The sequence below is a fragment of the Musa acuminata genome, chromosome BXJ2-10 (assembly GCF_036884655.1).
Source record: "Musa acuminata AAA Group cultivar baxijiao chromosome BXJ2-10, Cavendish_Baxijiao_AAA, whole genome shotgun sequence".
Taxonomy (NCBI): Eukaryota; Viridiplantae; Streptophyta; class Magnoliopsida; order Zingiberales; family Musaceae; genus Musa; species Musa acuminata.
In genome coordinates this window covers 9,108,650-9,128,106 of record NC_088347.1, presented here as the reverse complement: position 1 = coordinate 9,128,106, position 19,457 = coordinate 9,108,650, and the positions used below count along the sequence as shown (strand labels likewise).

The window sequence follows — 19,457 nt, the reverse complement described above, 5'->3', positions numbered from 1 at the left end:
CTTAACCGCGTCCTTTATGAAGTTGTGAGGTCTTGTCTATTTATAGATAAGAACAGAGGGTCTATGATAAATTATTAGGAGAGTTCCTCCAATCAAAAGTATCTCCTAAAAAATCTTATTTTAATATAAATTTTTTTTTATTGGCCAATATCTATCATTAGAACCTAATTAGTTCTATTATATATCTTATCCAATTATAAAGGATCACATAATCTAACGATCTATTTTAAAAGAATTATCCTTGTGCGAAAACCATAGAACAATCTAATGTTTCATGTCACAAGATTATGCGTAGCATACCATTGTCCACGTATGGCACACAAAATCCTATTGACTCCACCATCCATGTTGTCATTAAATTATCTAGTGCGTCTTTCTCAAACATCACATATAATTGTACATATAAAGTTGATGTGGGTGTTTTTCTACTTCTTTATTGAGACCATCAAATCTTTGATTTTGATAATAAAATTAATTAATAATATTATGATATAATTTGTATTTTGAGTGACACAAGACTGATTTCGATCAAGAAATATAATTAAAATATGAAGAATCAATGTTGGGCCGGAGTAGAATATGTTAGAAGATTAGACGTCGAGCTCGAGGATCGATCGACGTGTCGGCAAAAAGCTTTATGCCATGAGTTCGGGCATCGGGCTTAGATGAGTAGACATTACGCCAAATAGATCGGAGTTACGGAGGTCAACATATCGATTTAGCAAAAGGCTATAAAAAAAAGACGAAGCGTTGATGAAGCAATGATATGCTGGACAACATGTGATTAATGCATTGTAATAATTATCTAGATTGAAGTAGTTTTAGTTATAATTTGGTTAGTTTATAATATAATTAGGCCAACTCAATTATGGGTCAATTGGGCCCATAGTGGGGATGTTTGGGCCAAAAGAAAGGCTTATTTAGTGACAAAAAAGTTGGGTCAGGCGGTGGCACCACTAGTGGTTTAGCCTCCGAGACACAATCTCCAAGATTGTGTCAGGCGGTAGTACCGTTAAACTGAGCGATGATATCGCCTAGTGTTAGGCGTTGGTACTGGGCAGTGGTATCGTCAGACTGGGCGATGGTACCACCCAATGTCAGTGTTGCAACGGTGGTATCGTCCAACACAGGTGATGGTACCATCAGAACTAGGAAAACCTGAGATGAGGCTTTTTTTACTCCAATTTTGAAGTCATTTGGGGTCTATAAATACCCTAGTTATTGAAAAGAAAGAATTTGAGTAGAAAGGGATTGTTATTTTGAGTTAACAAAGTACTAAGTATCCTTATTCTCTTTAAGTTTCGAGCTTAGTCTAAGAGAGGTATGAGACTTATAAGCAAGGTTCGTCGTACCGTACTGTACCGGCGTTTCGACCCAGGCTCGGTACCGGTACGGTACGGTATACCGCTCGGTACACCCAGGTGTACCGAGCACTGTACACTGCTACAGTGCTACTGTACACTGCTACAGTGCTACTGTACACTGCTATAGTACTCGGTACAATACGGGGTGGTCCGCGTACCGCTGGCCTGTCGGACCGGTACGTACCGCCCGTACCGAGCGGTACAATCCGGTACGGCAAACCTTGCTTATAAGACTTGTCTCCTAAACCTATGAAAAAGAGAAAGGGTTATAAGAGGGTAGTTGATCTTCGCTTATTGAAGGAAGACCGGTAGTGGAAGTCGGTGGTCTCTAGTGAAGAGGAATCAAGAGTGGATGTAGGTCACGATGACCAAACTACTATAAAAATCTAGTTTGCATTTACTTTAAGCTTTTCATTTTAATTATAAACTGATTTCTTACTTTCACTATACTTACAAACGTGTTTCAAGTTAACATCTTTCCGATAACGATTTTCATCAAACGTACGAAGTTTTTGTTAGGATCGAGAGCACTAAGAGGGGGGGGGGTGAATTAGTGCAGCGGAAATCTTATAATAATTTAAAAACCAAAAGCTGCGTTCGTTCAAAAACTATTGTGATGCAAAAGCAAATTCTCAGTTTGTATCTAAGTGCAGTTTGCGTCTAAGTGCAGATTGCGTTTAAGCGCAGTTTTGCGTCTAAGCGCAGTTTTACGTTTAAACTCAGATTTACGTCTAAATGCAGATTTACGTCTAAACGCAGATTTACGTCTAAACGCAGTTTTACGTCTAAACGCAGTTTTACGTCTAAACGTAGATTTACGTCTAAACTTTGAAACTCGTTTGTATACTCACAGAAGGCAGTATGCAGTTGAAATCAAGACGTAAACGTGAACTGAAATCTGAAAATATGAAGTTACGTCTGAATGCAGATTTGGAAGAACAGCTCTTAGAACTTGTTCGTGAAAGCGCAGAGAGCAGTAGTGATGAGGGAGGTTTGCAGTAATGATAAAGTACTCGAAATTAAACGCAAACCAGAGATTTAGAGTGGTTCGGTCAGCCTTGACCTACTCCACTTTTGGCTTCCTCCACCGATGAGGTTGCCGACGTCAACTAGGTGCCTTCCTTCAATGGGCGAAGGCCAAACTTCCCTCTTACAATTTCTCTCCTTTTGACAGGCTTAGGAGACAACCTTTACAGACCTTTCTCTCCTCACTTTACAATTGAAAACTTGAAGAACAGAAGGAGGAGACTTAAAGGCTTTACAACACTTTTGAGCTCTTAGAATCACAGAAAAGATCAAGATTTCGGTATTGGTCTGTATCTTTTCAGTGCTGAATGGGTGGGGTATTTATAGGCCCCAACCCAATTCAAAATTCGAGCTCAAAACGATCAAATCGATCAAATCCCAGAATTCTGGGATCAGGCGGTTGCACCTCTCGACTGGAGAGGTGGCACCGCCTGGCAGAGCTCGAAGACTGAGCTCTGCCGATTGCTTCTCTCTGCCAGAGCTCGAAGACTGAGCTCGATGGTTGCATCACCTGGCAGAGCTCGAAGACTGAGCTTGGTGGTTGCATCACCTGGCAGAGCTCGAAATCTGAGCTTGGTGGTTGCATCACTTGGCAGAGCTCCAAACTGAGCTCAAGCTGATGCACCATTCTGCCAGAGCTTGAAGACTGAGCTTGGTGAATGCATCACCTGGCAAAGCTCGAGACTGAGCTCAGGCTGATGCACCACTCTGCCAGAGCTCGAAGACTGAGCTCGGTGGTTGCATCGCCTGGCAGAGCTCGGAACTTGAGCTCTGGCGGTGCAACCTCTTGGCTGGGGCGGTTGCACCTCCCAACCCCACAGCCCAGGCGGTTGCACCTCCTGGCTGGGGCGGTTGCACCTCCCAACCTCGCAGCCCTGGCGGTGGCACCTCCAGGCTGGAGAGGTGGCACCTCTTCACTATTCCAGCTCACTTGGTTTGGCTCCAAACTTGGTCCAAACCAGTCCGAACTTGGGCCTAATTGGCCCCTACTTGGGTTATAGGATTAACACCTAATCCTAACCCTAATTAACGTGCTAACTATGAATTTAAAGACATTTTCTAAGCTATTACAAAGTCCGCAAGTCAAGACTTCTTCTAGCGAGCTTCCGGCAAACTTCCGGCGGTCTTCCGATGAAATCTCGGAAACCATTCTGCGGACTCCCGGCAAGCTCCTAGACTTCACGATTTGTTCTTAGCGAGTTCCAACGAGCTTCTTCGGCAAGCTCCGATCTTTCTCGGCGAGCTCCGCGAACTCCCAACGAATCTTCGGACTTCCGTCGAACTCTCGAACTCGCAACAAATCCTTCGCGCTTGACTCCGACACTTTGTTTCGCTTTATGTCTTCATCGTTATCATAGTTAATCCTGCACGACAAAACAAAACTTCAATCGAGACAATTAATCCTAAGCAATTAACCAAGTTGTCCGACATGTCATTGGTCCCTCGACGCTTCGTCCGATTCTTCGGCGCATCGTCCTCTCGTGCAGCCTATTGCCCAATCGGCCAGTTGACTCCGCAACTCCGATATCCTTGGCACAATACCCGCTCTTCTTGGCCCGATGCCCGAGTCCACGGCCCGAAGCCTTCTGTCGATACGTCGACCGATCCACCGGCCCGACGTCCAATCTTCTGACATGTTCCTTCGGCACAACATGATTATCCTGCTTTAATTGTCTCATCCTGATCGAAGCATCCTGCGTCACTCAAAACGCAGATTAAATCATAAACATATATCAAGTAGTTTCATCATCAAAATACGAGATTCAACAGTTTTAAATCGACATTTTTATCGTAAGCAATAATTCACCCCCCTAGTGCCGACTCAATCCTAACAGTTGGTATCAGAGCCACATTTTTCTCATTTGGTTTAACACCTAAGAGAAATAACTTTTATTAGATTTTAAGATGGTCACTCTATCATTCGTCCTCCTATGTTAAATGGGATGGACTACACTTATTGGAAAACTCGGATGAGAGTTTTCTTGCATTCTTTGAACTTTGATTTATGGAATATCATTGAACTTGGTTTTCAAACCCCTCTAAATATATGAATGAATGGAATGACTTCAAAAACAAATTATTTTCTAAAAATTGCTGAGGTGATGAACGCTTTGTTTTATGCCTTAGACAAAAACGAATTTAATCGGGTTTCTATTTACAAAATCGTGCATGACATTTGGCACACTTTTGAAATCACACATGAAGGTACTAGTAGAGTTAAAGATTTGAAAATTAATCTTTTGATGCATGATTTTGAATTATTTGGAATGAAGTTTTGTGATCTCTTTCTAAAGTTTTTTTGAATTTTAAACTTGTTAACGAAGTTTTATAAACTCTTTCTAAAAATTGGGATTCGAAGTAACAACAATATAAGAATCAAAAGAACTTAAACCATTTTTCGATTGAATAACTTATTGGGTCTTTGATGACCTATGAAATGATGTGCAAGACACATGATAAACTTGATGAACATAAGAATAATATTTCAAAGAACAAGAAGGATTTGACACTTAGAACTCAAGAAGATCACTCGAGCAAAAGCTCGATAATGACTTTGAACTCTTAACAATAAAACTTAAAAAGTTCATGAAATAAGAATTAAAGAATAAAAACAAACTTTAAAAGAACACAACTACTTGTTATAAATACAAGTAGTTGAGGGCACTTTAAAGATGAGTATATAAAACTGAACAAGAAGTTGTCAAAGAAGAAGGAAGTACTCAAGGACAAATCAAGCGCATCCGAAGATGAGGGGTAAACCAACAAAGACAATGTGGCCTTTCACAATAAGGTATGTAACTCACCCGAAATGCATTTACTTTACTATGAAATTACTTAGTGCTTTTATGTTTTGATTAGTTTAAAATATATATATTTTATCATGATAATTACATGTTTTATGATAAAGGGATAAAAATATTAAAATTAAATATAATGCTTATACACCAAATATGATTAATTCTATACATGTTTTAAGAAATAAAAATATGTGTCTTGATGATTTTTATACTATTTTTTTTATTATAAATGATGATGCATGACTTTTGTATGGAAGACTAAGCATGAAGAGTTAGATTCACTTAATCATTTTGATTGAAAATATATTACTAAAAAGAAAATAAATTTGATTGAAAATGTTTTATGATTAATAAAATCATGCTTGAAAATTTAATTATGCATGATAATATGAAGTAATAATGATTTTTATGATTTATGGTTTATTGATCTTGATGATTTCTATGATGAAATTTGCTCTTTCAATTTTAAACAATGATGCATGTTTTAATTTGACGTAAAAAACTTGAGCATGCTTATATGAAATCAAATCACTTAAATTGAAACAAAAAGGGGAGAATGCATGTTTCTTGATAATATCTCTAAAGTTTTTTTAATTTTTTAATAAGTAATTCTTAGTGATAAATTTATTTTATGTTATCTCTTAAATTAAGAAAAGTGATTTGTATGATAAGTTTGAAGTTGACAAATTGAATTTAAATGGAAATTTTCCAATCGAATCATGAACTTTCTTTTGACTTCTCTACTTGAGCTATCTTTTATGAAAATTAAAATATTTTCTATCTTTTATAATTTTTTTTACCATTTACTAAAAAAGATATTTATGCAAACATGCATGTTATATGTTGAAGACTTGAAACCATGTTTTAGTATCATATATACCCAAGTAATGCTGATTTGAAAATTTATTTTTGATATCATGCCCAAAGTGATAATAATGATGAGTTGACATTTTTTACAAGAAAATTTTATGGATTAAGATTTATTTTTTATCCAAATCATGATCTTGATTTCTCAATATTTGATACTTAGATCTTTCTATGAATCAATATCTTGATTTGAACTCCCATGGTTCTTTTCGTTATTTGAGTCATCCAAAAAGAATCATAATTTTTCTCTTAATTTTTTGATATTCATAATTTAAAATTTGGTTCATGACTACCTTATATTCATGAAGTGTATATCTCATTACCCAATTAATTTTTTCTTGATATTCTTCATATGATGATATGAAATTATACATGAAATACTCATGATTTTTTGATGATTGGTAGGATGTAATATAATTTGACATTTTGATATCATTATGATTTAAAATATTTATAAGTTGGAATGATTCATGTAATACTTATGATTTTTTGATGAAATGACGTGAAAGTTAACAACTATCATTTTTTGAAATAATACTTTATTTCAATATGCCATATTGAAATAAGATTGATGGAAATTGATATACAGGGAAAAGAATTACAATATTATATTTTTCTTTTCTTTTTTACAATGACAAAAGTAGTGAAAAATTGCTAGCTGGTACATTTCAAAGGGAAGCAAAAAAACTTGCTAACTTGCACATTTCAGGGAGAAAAACTTATTAGAAAGCAAAATTGCTAGCATGCACTTTTCAAAAGAGAAGATAGAGCTTGCTATCTTGAATATCACCAAGATAGAGCTTGCTATCTTGAATATCACCAAGAATTGCTAGCTTGCAATCTCAAGAGAAGCAAAAGTGCTATATTGTCGATCTCAAGAATCAAAACTTATAAACTTATATTTCTCAAAAATCTCAAGAAGCAAAACTTACAAACTTGCATATCTCAAAAAAGAAGCTAAACTTGCAAACTTACATATGTTACTAACTTGTATGTTATAAAACTTGTATATCTCAAAAACTTACTAGATGCACTTATTTTTTTTGTTGATGATAAAAGTGGAGAAGTAATGATGATAATTTGAATCGTGTGTGGTATGATGTATTTTTATATTCTGAAACATTATATGATTTTCTGAATTTAGAGGTTCTATCAATATGACATATTGATAGGGGAAAGTTAACTTTATCATCAATTGGTTGTCATCATCAAAAATGGAGAGATTGTTGAATCTTTGATTTTGATGATGAAACCAATTGATAATGTTATGATCTAATCTGCGTTTTGAGTGATGCGGGATTAGCTTCGATCAAGAAATACATTTAAAGTAGGAAGAATCAATGTTAGGCCTGAGTGGAACATGTCAAAAGATTGGACATCGAGCCGGAGGATTGGTCGAGCATCGGGCCTAGAAGAGCAGACATTGTACTAAGGAGATCGGAGTTGCGGAGGTCAATATGCCGATTGGGCAAAAAGCCATAAAAAAGGACGATACGTTAAAAGATTGGACAAAGCACCAATGAACCAATGACATGCCGAACAAAATGTGATTAATGCTTTGTAATAATTATCTAGATCGAAGTAGTTTTAATTGTAATTGGGTTAGTTTAGAATGTAATTAGACAAATTTAATTTGGGGCCAAGGGCTCAAAGTGGGGTTCTTTTGGGCTAAGAGAAAAATTCATTTAGTGACCCAAAAGTTGGGTCAAGCGATGCCACCACTAATACTCAGTCTCTAAGATACAATCTCCAAGACAATATCAAGTGGTAGTACTACTAGATTGAGCGGTGGTACCACTAAATGTTAGGTATTGGTACCGCTAGACTAGGCGGTGGTACCTAGTCTAACAGTACCACCCAATGTTAATACTACAAGTAATGGTACCACCCAACACAGGTGATGATACCGCTAGAACCTAGGAAACCCGGAATGAGACATTTTTTACTCTAAATTTGGGATCTATGAATACCCCAACTATTCTTGTATGGAAAAATAAGAATTGCCTTACTTGCTTACTGTTTTTACTACGCTTATGAACGCTTTTAAGTTAAACTAATATTTCCGATACGAGTTTTTATCGAATAAAGTTTTTCAAATCATTGATTTTATCACTGCACTAATTCACCCGCTCTCTTAGTGCTGACTCGATCTGAACTTTTTTATTGATCAATATCTAACATCAGAATCTAATTAGTTCTATTATATATCTTATTTAATTATAAAAGATAATCTAACAATCTCTTCTAAACATCTAAACCATGGAACAATCTAATATTTCATGTCCCAAGATTATGGGTTACGTTGACACAAAATCCTATTGACTCCACCGTCCATATTGTCATTAAATTGTCTAGTGGGTCTTTCTCAAACATCACATATAACTGTGTATATAAAGTTCATGTGGGTGTTGTTTTCCTTCTCCTTTACCGAGACATCCTTGGTATTCCACGCCAGCATCTCAATGTCATTGTAAATAATAGCTAAGAATGGCTCCTCTATCATCTTTGTTGACTAATACAAGTTTTCCCTTTCTTTTGCTTCAAAAACAAACAAACAAAATAAAATCTCTGATAGCCGCTCACAATTTATCTGGTCAACTCCACAGAGTCTCAAATATGGTTCTGATGTTGGTGTGGTGGTTCCATGATGTAGCTATCGATCGATAAATAGATCGATGTGCTCTCAAAGAACCCACTGAATCTATTGGAAAATGTCAATTTTATGTGTGAGAAAGAAATTTATTTGGAATCATAGGACACGAGAACACAGTTTGAAAATAACACATTTGTCATTATGAATTTTAATATTTAAATATTTTTTAAAATATTAAGATCTTCTGCCTATATCATTGTCATTAACATACATTAGTATGTTAATGAATAACAAATGTTACGTATTCAAGTTTTTAGATTTTTCGGATATATATATATATATATATCCTCCAAATATTAAAGACTTTCATGGGTGTCACTACCATTAACATTCATCCAAACAGCTCGAAGTGGTCCGATCCATGGCCCAATCCGTCGATGTGATTGGAGCCAAATTACAACGATTAGTCAAATCCCGATCTGGTTCGGTACAATGTGGTTCAACCGAACCCGTTTACTGGGTTCGGTCCAACCGATTCATTAAACCCGCCATCAACCACGCTTCGCCCTTCCCCCCCAAAAGATAAAAAACGCCGCCCCAGCGCAACCCCTGGAACCCTAGATCAGCGATCCTCTCCCTGCGCGTGCAAAGGCGGTCGACGGTGCGCCTCTCTCTCTCTCTCTCTCTCTCTCTCTCACAAACACACACACACACACACAGCTTCTTCTTCCGACCGCTTTGCTTCTTCCCCCGACAGCACCCCGCTGCTTCTGCCTCAGACAGCGTCCCCTTCTCTGCTTCCTTCTGAATTCAATAGTAAAATTAATTATTGCTGATAATAGTTAAATTTTGTTAACAATAGGTTTTGAATTTTTTAAAGGATGAAATTTGTCATTGCTACTATTTTTGGTTGTCACTAATTGGAATTCGATGTTTTGGTGGTGATATCTTGAATATGAAATGATATGGAATTCACATGTTATCTAATCTTTATTTTAATGATTATCTTCCTCCTTAATTCTATTTTTTTCTGATTGTTAGCCTCGGACGTTTTGGAACCTTGGCACCTTAGGCAACGCTGACCTTTGGTTTAAAGCCTAAGCTTATTAGGGAACTTCTAGTAATGTTCAATTTATTGGAAATATGATATTAGATACTTTACTTTTTATTGTATCGAGTTCCTTCTTTAGCTATTGAAGTTTTGAGAGACATTACTAACCAAGGTGCCTTACCTTATAAAGCTTTGGCCTCCAGCTCCTCTTTGCCTCTAAGCTACGCTGTTTATTTTGCTTACCTGAAATCCTTATTCAGCAAGATCTTCTTTGAGATAAGAGAGGAAGAAGAAGATGGTGGTCCGGATCCGGCTGTCAAGGTTTGGGTGCAAGAACAGGCCTTTCTATCGAGTTATGGCTGCCGACAGTCGCTCTAAAAGAGATGGGAGACATCTTGAGGTCTTGGGCTACTATAATCCTTTGCCAGGTATGCCTTATCCTTGCCCCAAAGTCCAATCTTTTGTCATGAATTTCCCATTTCATGATAAGTTTCGCTGTCTCCTCAAGCGTTATATGTTTCTCCTTCGTTTGACTTTGTTTGTGTTTATCTGGATACTGTTCTTAGCTTATCTACCATGCACTAAGACTTCTTTTTTAAAATTTTTGTCATTTGGATTTGTATGTTAACTTATTGGCTGGACGTTTCATTTGACAGGGCAGGATGGTGGCAAGCGAATGGGATTGAACTTTGACCGAGTGAAGTAAGTTAACCTTTGTTTATCCTAATGTGATAGATAATTTATTAAGATGGCTTGTTATCAAGATTTGTCCTTCATTTTCCCTTAAATTGATTTATATGCTCCTTTAAAAAAAAAAAACATTTGAAAGCTTCTGGGAAAAAAAAAGATAGTGTGCTTATAGAGTTTGTCAGTTTACTGTGTTATGTGAAATGTTTTGAGGTGGTCTTTTATGTGAATGAACTTAGCATCCATCGTTGGAGGGCTTATTGTCATTATTTGGATGATTGCATCTTCTTAAATGAGGCATAATGTTTGCAATGTGAAATTGCAATACGTTGTTGTTGCTATTTAAACATTGGTGCATGCACTAATCAGGATAATCAACATCTTAAATAATATAGATCTAGTGGACGGAAATGTATGCTTCCAAGAAAAATGTATTATTTTTAGTTAATTTATATAAGTTTTGGAATTAATCTAGAAAGAAGCAAGCGGTATTAAATATGAAGAATTATAAAGATTGTAAAACCCAATGCTTATGTAACCTCTGACTAAAATTTTCTATGCAGTCATAGAAGGTTCATATTCTGAATTTTAAGAATCTTTTAAGATCTAACTTTTATCTTTATCCTACCAATTTAGTTTGCAGTTACTTTCTCCTATAATAAATAAGGAAAGTCTTTGGTACAAAACCATGTAGTAATCACAAGCTGCAGGTTCAGCTGAGATACCTCATCCAATTCTTGAATCAATGGTATATGCTACTAATCCTGTAATCAAATACCTCGTTTTCACATACTTTGATAATCAATTATTTTGATGGTCTTACTTTATAATGCCACATTCGTGAACACGAGATCTATTCTCTCCTTTTTTGGCTCACATGCATCACCTGAGCAACAGCTGAGATCACTAACCTCTAGTTTTTTCAGGGTAAAGTACATAGGTCCACCTTGGTCACTTGTTTTAATGACTGGTAAACTCATTTTCGAATTGACATGTTCGTGAACTGAATTTTGGATTAGTTATTTTTTCTTTTGCAAATTATCAATTATAGTAAATATGACTGCTTGTAGATTACAATACATTGCAACTTGTTATTTTTTGTAGAGATTTGTTTTTCATTTAGAACCGTGACAAACACATAGATAACTTCTGCAGTTCCAAGATTGATCATCATTGTATTCTGGATTTAATGCTATTAATTTTGTGAATAGCAAATTGTCTTTGTCAATTTTAAAGATCACAAAAATGAGGATTTGAGCTACTTCAAGATTATTTGTTCGATCTAATGCGGGACTGGTTCTCGTCAAATGTAAAGGTCCATATCTCAGTGCACTTTTGTTTGAGATAGAAAACAACACTTCTGAGACTTGGCAGGGGAAAACTTATTGTTGATATGGTGGATGGTGAAGTTTTATGAGACTTACAATCTTGTTCTCGTGCACTGTTCATGTGAAGCTTACCTGGAAGTTTAATTGGACTAAGATGTGAGAGCCTTAAAACCCAGTGCTCCTGGATGAGCAATATCATGCTGTCAAGAATAAATCTAGTTCATTTCTTTCATTGGAAGAGAGAGCACTGGAAGTTATACAGAGCATAACTGTTTGGGACGTTGCCTGTAGTGTTTTGTGGCAGTCCTTAATGATCTTTGTGCAGAGAGGAATATCCGGATACGTTTAACACTCTACATACCTGCAGAGAGTTCTTTGCAGAAGCTAGAATAATCATATGTATTATAGATTCAAGCTGGGGGCCACTGATTGATACTATCTACAAGGTCAAAATGTTTCTGGTACCTTTTTGTACAATTTTGAATTAACAGAATGAGAACTATTGGTATTTAGACTGTTATAAAGAAAGTCTACCATCAATCTATAAAAGTAGTGGAAATGTGATTTAGAGACCAGCATAGGGTGTGGAAGTAGATATTATTTTGGATGACTGATGAGTTTTAAGTATAATTTGCATCTCTCATTCAGATGAGTTTAGATAATGTTATATGTTATAAATTTGGAAGACTTGTAATTTAAAATTCCCAGGAACATATTCATTATTCTGATGAATTGTTTGAGATTTTTTATGTGAATCAGTCAAAATGTCTGCGTGAGGTTTATTCATATAATGGGATATGTAATGCCAAAGCTAGTGCTTTTTTAACTAGAAAAGTGGATCATAACTTCCTACTTATCCTCTCCGTTTTTGGTGGTTGTGTAGGTATTGGTTATCTGTTGGTGCACAACCATCAGATCCAGTCCAAAGAATCCTCTTTCGTGCAGGGCTCTTGCCACCTCCTCCGATGCTTGCATTGAGTCGTAAAGGCGGGCCACGCGACACCCGACCTATCGATCCAATGAGCGGCCGCTACTTGACTCCCAAAGATCCTGAAACTGATCTTCAACCAGAAGGCAGTGAGGACCAAGAGCGAGAAGCAGCCGATTAGGAAAGCCTATAGTTGATAGTAGTAAATTTGTGTTATGCTGTTTTGGAGTATGATGATCTTGATTATGGTGTCATCGTGCTGTAGGTTGATATTATGTCATGTTCCTACTGTCTTCATAAACTCATTTTGGTTTACGGCTGGTAAGATGTGCCCACTGGTCTTCTGTAAAACATACTTGACATTAAGTTTGGAAGCTGAATGTGGTCTTGAAAAGGAACTCATGAAGCCTTGTGAGATCAAATTCCTTTCTTGATGACTACCTATGCAACAGTGGACAATCATTTTTGAGCAGCTTTGTTCTGTCCTAGAAACAACTTTGCACCTATCATTTGTTTATGATGAAAAATCTAATACAAATTTGTGTTCCTTGTTGCCTAACGATGAGATATTCACCTGATTAGATTTTGTTCCTCTTCAGATCTGAAAGGATACCTTTTGCAGCGCAGTGAACAAAAAGAATCAGTGGGTTACTAACACCTTTTTGGGGTTAGAACTTGATGCTTTGCCTCCAAATCCAAGTAGATTAAAGCGAATGCGCTCCTTTAACTTTCTTAAAGAATACTATTTGATAATGGAACTCTTTATAACCAAATCCATAGATGATCTAAAATGTAGTGAGATTCAAATCCAAACACTGTTGGTAATAGATGTAATTTAATTTCGATTAACTAAAGGATACATATGGATAGCCCCATTCTTCTCTGTCTTCCAATGGTCCATAAGGTATTGCTTCCCAGTGAGGCCACCCAAATCAGGCAACATACTAAACTTTCACCCCCTATCATGTGCCAAAGGATCACCTAAAGCAACCTCAAAAAGCCTTGTGGTGTCACGCTCCATTCCTCCTACCTTCAAACAACCTGCCTCGCAACGTTTAAAACTTCTTCCATCCCCCTCCCGATGCCTCCCCCTTTGCTTGTTCACCTCGTAGCACCAACCCATGGAAGCGTCGGCCACCTCCAACGTGTTGGCCTTTGTGCCAATATTAGCTCTTCTTTACAGGATTTCGGATGGTTGCACCTTCACCGTATCCAACAACTGTCCCCACCCGATCTGGCCCGGGACGTTGGCCGGGGCCGGCACACCCCAGCTCCCGACGACCGGCTTCCGGCTCGATTCCGGGCAGACTGCTCGGATACGAGCGCCACCCGGGTGGTCAGGCCGGATATGGGCTCGAACAGGATGCAACTTCGACACCAACGGAGCCGGCACGTGCCAAACCGGAGACTGCGGCGGACGGATGGAGTGTGGAGGCATTGGGGCTCTACCGCCGGTGACATTGTTTGAGATCACCCTCGGCAAAGGCCTGGACGAGGATTACTACGACGTGAGTCTCGTGGACGGATACAACTTGCCTGTCGTCGCGGCACCGAGGGTGCTACACGGAGGTTGTAACGCGACCGGATGTTTAGCAGATCTCAACCGTGGTAAAAAGCCAATGCTTATTTCCATTATCTTACAGTCGAAACCTGCAAGTGATCATCATATCAGAATCACGAAAGCACCACAAATTCAACAACAACAAAAAAAGCTACCACTAAGGCTAGATCGTAGCATATGGCATGAAAAGGAAGAAACTATGGTCCTAACAAAAACGAGAGAATTTATGTGCATTCCTTCCTGTGCTCAGGTTGTCCCAAGGAGCTTCGGGTGGACGGTGGCGGTGGGGTGGTGGCATGCAGGAGTGCTTGTGAGGCATTCGGGCTGGATGAGTACTGCTGCAGCGGGGAGTATGCTAACCCCTCCTCCTGTAAACCATCTTTCTATTCAACCATCTTCAAGGCTGCCTGCCCAAGAGCATATAGCTACGCATTTGATGATGGCACAAGCACCTTCACCTGCAACGCCTATGATTACACCATTGTCTTCTGCGCCAATGTCAACAGGTCATCTCTCATCCAAGCAAAAACATGATCCAGTTTGTCAGTTGGGACTCTCCAAAGTTTGTCCCGATGATATATATATATATATATATATATATATATATATAGTGAACGATTTGCTCCTTAAATCTCTGTAAGTGTCTTAAATCTATATACCATATACAGGATGAGGAGCTCACACAATTATTCTAAGGGTCAACCTACTGGTGACGAACCTGCGGATACGCCATCCTCTGCGAACAACCTTCCTTTTCATCTATGCTTCCTCGTCTTGTTCATTCTGTTCTTCTAGGGTAGCTGAAGAGATCTATGAACACACGTCGTGACCTAGTTGATCTCTATCATGACAGCTCAAAGAGACAGGCCAGGCCAAACTAAAGTTGACATAAACTCGTGCAAGGATCTTTGCCATGCGGAGTTCATCACACGTTGTGACCTAGTTGATCTCTATCGACCACACTTTCGACAGTCTCAATCAAGGAGCCAGTGGTGTGCAAAAAAGTTAGAGATGTAGATCTCAATATGATCTCTTGGGAGGAGATCGTAACGAGCTTCCTTGGTGATTGCGTCTTAAGAACTCGTTATGCTTGACAACAAATGGTACTAAAATATTATTAAATCCTCAAAATAACCAGCATGTACTCTCGATCATCCAACAAATTTCATGCATGTATCTATCTTTGTCTCCTTTCTTGGAGGGTCTTCAACAGATTTCACCGTCTCAATCAACAATCAAGTTTGGGGACTACATTTTTAATATAGCAATAAGGTGGTACAAGATTTCAAATAAAATATAGACTAAAATTTTATAAGATCATTTAGTCCCATATTAGTTAAGGAGTACAGGAATCAAGGGCTAATAAATTCGTTACATCTCTCTTATTTTTAAAAGTATCTTTTAGAGCTCATATATTTTAAAAGGATAAAACTGTACACGTGTAATATGACAAACAAAAGCCAACAATTCAATAAACCTAACCGCTGTCAAATGATTATTTATTAAACATTCAAATAGTGGGAGAGCATTAATCTATCTTTCTACCGTGGTCAATTGACAAAATATGGTCATCATTTAATTCAGACTGAAATCGAACTAAGATCAAAATCAAATCGATTCAATGATTTCTTGATTTTGAATTAAACCGATACCTACCTTGAGCGGTTCGATTAAATTAAACTGATTAAATACGATAACAAGAAATAAATCACATATACAACTTATGATTTAGAGATTAAATTATTAAATTTAAATCTAAGTAACTTGGATTTGAATCTTGATAGATGTATTTAATTAGATTAAAAATTTTATAATTCTATTTTTTTTGGAAGAGCTACTTTGTTTGATTAAAAAATTTATAATTTTATTTTTTTTATATCAGCTTCTTTTAATGTCATTATGCTCATTATACGTGTACATTTATGTTTCAAAATTTTAAAATAAAATTATGAATTTTAAGTTTTGAATTGGAAATTTTAAATTATTTTTAATTAAAAATAATAAAAAATTAACTATTCGAATTGGAACGAGTTCGGTTCAATTTTGATATTTTGATTTCAGAAAATTAAAAACCTTAAATCTGCCTCTTTGCTACTATTAAAGGGTATACATGGATGTGTCTTGAAGATAACAACCATATGCCAGAAATAGGAAAAAGGAAGAATCTAACTCTCCTAGCATAATGGTGAGGAATAAATGAAATAAATGAAAATCAATAGAATGCTCTGGTAATAACATGGATTTTAAAATGATAAAATTAAATGTGAAACTAGAAAAAACAAGTTCGAAATATGTTAGTGTAACTTTTGATTGCCCAAGCTAGAAACTGATTCTTATCCAATCAAATTCCTGTACGAGCCGGTTGTAAGGTGAAATTCTCCAAATTAACTATCCAAACTCTACAAAAACTAAGTGGTATTTTTGTCTATATGTCTCTGATGGTTAAGTTAATAATATAATTAGACAAGTCAAACTGGAATTGTTTTCTATCTCTTGAGTATACCTATATGACTTGTGAGAGCCTTAGGGGTTGTTATGTAACTTGTATCTTAATATAAACGTAAAAATCAATTATAAACACCTTTTGTCGATATCGAGCTGTTATATCGAGCTGTTACATCTGTTGGTTGTATTAGTCAAAATCATCATTAACTAGTCGATGTCTAACAACTTGATCTCGCACGAAGTGGTGGCGATGGCATGGTATTTAACTTCAGTTATAGATCGTGCAATCATCTTTTGTTTTTTAGAACTCCAACTGATTGGAGTAACTCCAAGGAAGACAATGTACCATGATGTAGATGTTCTATTATCAAAGTTCCCTACCCAATCAACATCAGCAAAGACATGGAGATGAAGTGAAGTATTTTTACGAAGAAAAATGCCATGAGTAAGAGTCCCTTTAAGATACCGCAAAATTCGTTTGATCGCAGACCAATGTGTAGTAGATGGTCAATGCATGAATTGCGATAATTTATTGATGGAAATAGAGGGACATCGACATATGTCCCTCTACATCATGGTACATTGTCTTCCTTGGAGCTACTCCAATCAGTTGGAGTTCTTAAAAAATAAAAGATGGTTGCACGATCTACAACTGAAGCTGAATACCATGCCATCGCCACCGCCTTCCACTTCGTGCGAGATCTTGTTAGACATCGACTTGAAACACATGCCATCGCTAATATGTCTATTCATGATACTATTTGTTCGATAATGGATGCATGAAAATTATCTTTATTCTTTTTTGGTCGGAGTATAATGGTATGGGACTAAGATAATGTAAAAAGTGATAAGCAGATAAGATTTCCTCAAGGCAGTTGAGGAAATCTCTAAGCAGTTGAGAAAAATCCTCCCTGCTGAATGTGTATAACCTCCCTACTGGATGTGTATAAATAACTATCAAGAGCTCACTATCTAAATGACCTAGGCAATTACATCTCATACATTTTATAGTTTCTTCTACAATTTTTATCTTTCTATCTTCTTCGTTTAATTCTTTACATGGTATTAGAGCCTTCTTCCTTACGGATGTGGGCAGCTCTACCGAAGCCTTTTACTACTCCTCTTTTCTGTTCAGTTGGAAAGGGCAGTGCTGCTGCTTACCTCTCTTTCGGCACCGCTACTTCCTGTTCCGGAGTCGGAGACTACTCGGCCACCTCCTGCTCTCACAAGAACCTCGCCTGCACTACTGTGGTGGCAGCTGTCCTCGCAACTGCTCCCCGGCCAACGACCTCTCCTCCTCGTTCCCATATATCACTCGAGTAAGAAGTGTTGCTGCCGCCATCCTTGCCACACAACCTTGTCGAGGTGCTTGATGCCGACACTGCTTACGTTGTTTTGCAGTGTTCTCCTACCCAAGCTGGCAGCCGCCTGTCATTTCCTCTACCTTGGTGCACCTCGGCAACATTAATCCAAAGCAACGAAGTAGTCTTTACTGCCACAACAAGCTTCAACAGCTGTAACTACTGTAGATTTTTTTTTTTCACCTAATCGCTGCTGATTTCTCGCTCATCGCTGTAGCTTCCTCGCTCATCGCTACAGCCTCCTCTGCAGTGCATCGCTGCAGCCTCCTCTGCAGCTTCCTCGCCCATCACTGCAGCCTCCTCTGTAGTTCATCGCTGCAGCCTCCTCTGCAGTTCATCGCTGCAGCCTCCTCTATAGCGCATCAATCTACCTTTCTCCTCCTCCCTCCCTCCTATATCTTTACATCTTCTATAAAGGATCACTTAAACCGCCACAAAATATCTAGGATTTCTTCATTTTCCTCTTCCGATATTCTGTCCCTGTTTCTACAAGGACTCTGAGCACTTCTCAAAGTCTTATCATCATCAATGCTACAGCACTCATTCCCTTCAAATTATCCAAAGGTGGCAACTACGCATCTTGGCGGGCACAACTTTCTAATATTCTATTTGGCTATGATCTCCTAGGTTACATTGATGGCTCTCTCTAGTATCCATCTGAAATGATCAACATCCCAGTTGAACCTAGTGCCAAATCCAGCCTACAAATTATGGTTACGTCAAGATCACCTCATCCTCCAAGCTATTCAAGCTTTTGTTACTAGATCCATTACCCTGCTGATATCCTCATGTATGACTGCTGCAGAAGCATGATGCAAGTTACAAACAACTTTGGCAAATCGCTCGCGTACTCATATGCTCGGACTTCTCTCCAATCTGATGAAAACGAAACAAGAGGGAAGTACTATTGCTGATTATCTACAAAATATCAAAGTTATCATTGATGACTTAGCTTTGATAGGTCATTCTCTCAGTGATGAAGAAGTCCTAATCCATACCCTTAGGAGGCGAGTACAAAGAACTGACAGCAGTACTTCGGGCACGTAACTCCCCAATATCATTCGAAGAACTTTATGATAAGTTGATCGACTATGAGACGTATTTGAAGCGTGATGATAGATTGCCCGGACCACCTATTACAGCTCAGGTCAATCAAAAATCTAAGAGGAAGAGCAACCAGTACAATAAGCACGCCAACAACGATCTGACTAAGCTGGTAACTTTCATAATCCTCAATCGTCGCGTCCTGACTTTACAAGCCACCAACGAGTCATTTGCCAACTATATGATAAAGTAGGACACTCCGCGAAAGTCTGTCGGTCTCGTCCCAGTCTCCCTGCTCCATCACAGTGGCCTCAAGTGAATTTCATGGCTACTCCAACTCCTACCCAACCTAATTGGATTGTGGACTCAGGTGCCTCTCGTCATATCATCTTTGATCTTCAAAA

At 37.8% G+C, this 19,457-nt stretch overlaps 2 protein-coding genes across 2 annotated transcripts; both read left to right on the top strand.

Annotated features, from left to right (window-relative positions):
* Positions 1–9,163: 9,163 nt before the first annotated feature.
* LOC135624435 (small ribosomal subunit protein bS16m/bS16c-like) lies at positions 9,164–13,040 on the top strand. Its single transcript, XM_065128040.1, has 4 exons — positions 9,164–9,309; positions 9,960–10,127; positions 10,356–10,401; positions 12,598–13,040. Exons 2-4 carry the CDS (start codon positions 9,995–9,997, stop codon positions 12,821–12,823), a joined length of 405 nt encoding a protein of 134 aa, XP_064984112.1. The 5' UTR covers positions 9,164–9,309; positions 9,960–9,994; the 3' UTR covers positions 12,824–13,040.
* A 706-nt stretch (positions 13,041–13,746) lies between these two features.
* On the top strand, positions 13,747–15,352 carry LOC103999837 (pathogenesis-related thaumatin-like protein 3.5). Its single transcript, XM_009421709.3, has 3 exons — positions 13,747–14,250; positions 14,454–14,709; positions 14,872–15,352. Exons 1-3 carry the CDS (start codon positions 13,764–13,766, stop codon positions 14,996–14,998), a joined length of 870 nt encoding a protein of 289 aa, XP_009419984.2. The 5' UTR covers positions 13,747–13,763; the 3' UTR covers positions 14,999–15,352.
* The last annotated feature ends 4,105 nt before the right edge of the window (positions 15,353–19,457 follow it).

What these genes read in the sequence shown, in the direction of transcription:
- LOC135624435 (XM_065128040.1), top strand. Translation starts at nt 9,995, where the DNA reads ATGGTGGTCCGGATCCGGCTGTCAAGGTTTGGGTGCAAGAACAGGCCT. An exon ending in CTACTATAATCCTTTGCCAG is followed by an intron (nt 10,128 to 10,355) that starts GTATGCCTTATC and finishes TTCATTTGACAG; the next exon opens with GGCAGGATGGTGGCAAGCGA. An exon ending in TTGAACTTTGACCGAGTGAA is followed by an intron (nt 10,402 to 12,597) that starts GTAAGTTAACCT and finishes GTGGTTGTGTAG; the next exon opens with GTATTGGTTATCTGTTGGTG.
- LOC103999837 (XM_009421709.3), top strand. Translation starts at nt 13,764, where the DNA reads ATGGAAGCGTCGGCCACCTCCAACGTGTTGGCCTTTGTGCCAATATTA. An exon ending in TTTAGCAGATCTCAACCGTG is followed by an intron (nt 14,251 to 14,453) that starts GTAAAAAGCCAA and finishes TCCTGTGCTCAG; the next exon opens with GTTGTCCCAAGGAGCTTCGG. An exon ending in TTCTGCGCCAATGTCAACAG is followed by an intron (nt 14,710 to 14,871) that starts GTCATCTCTCAT and finishes TACCATATACAG; the next exon opens with GATGAGGAGCTCACACAATT.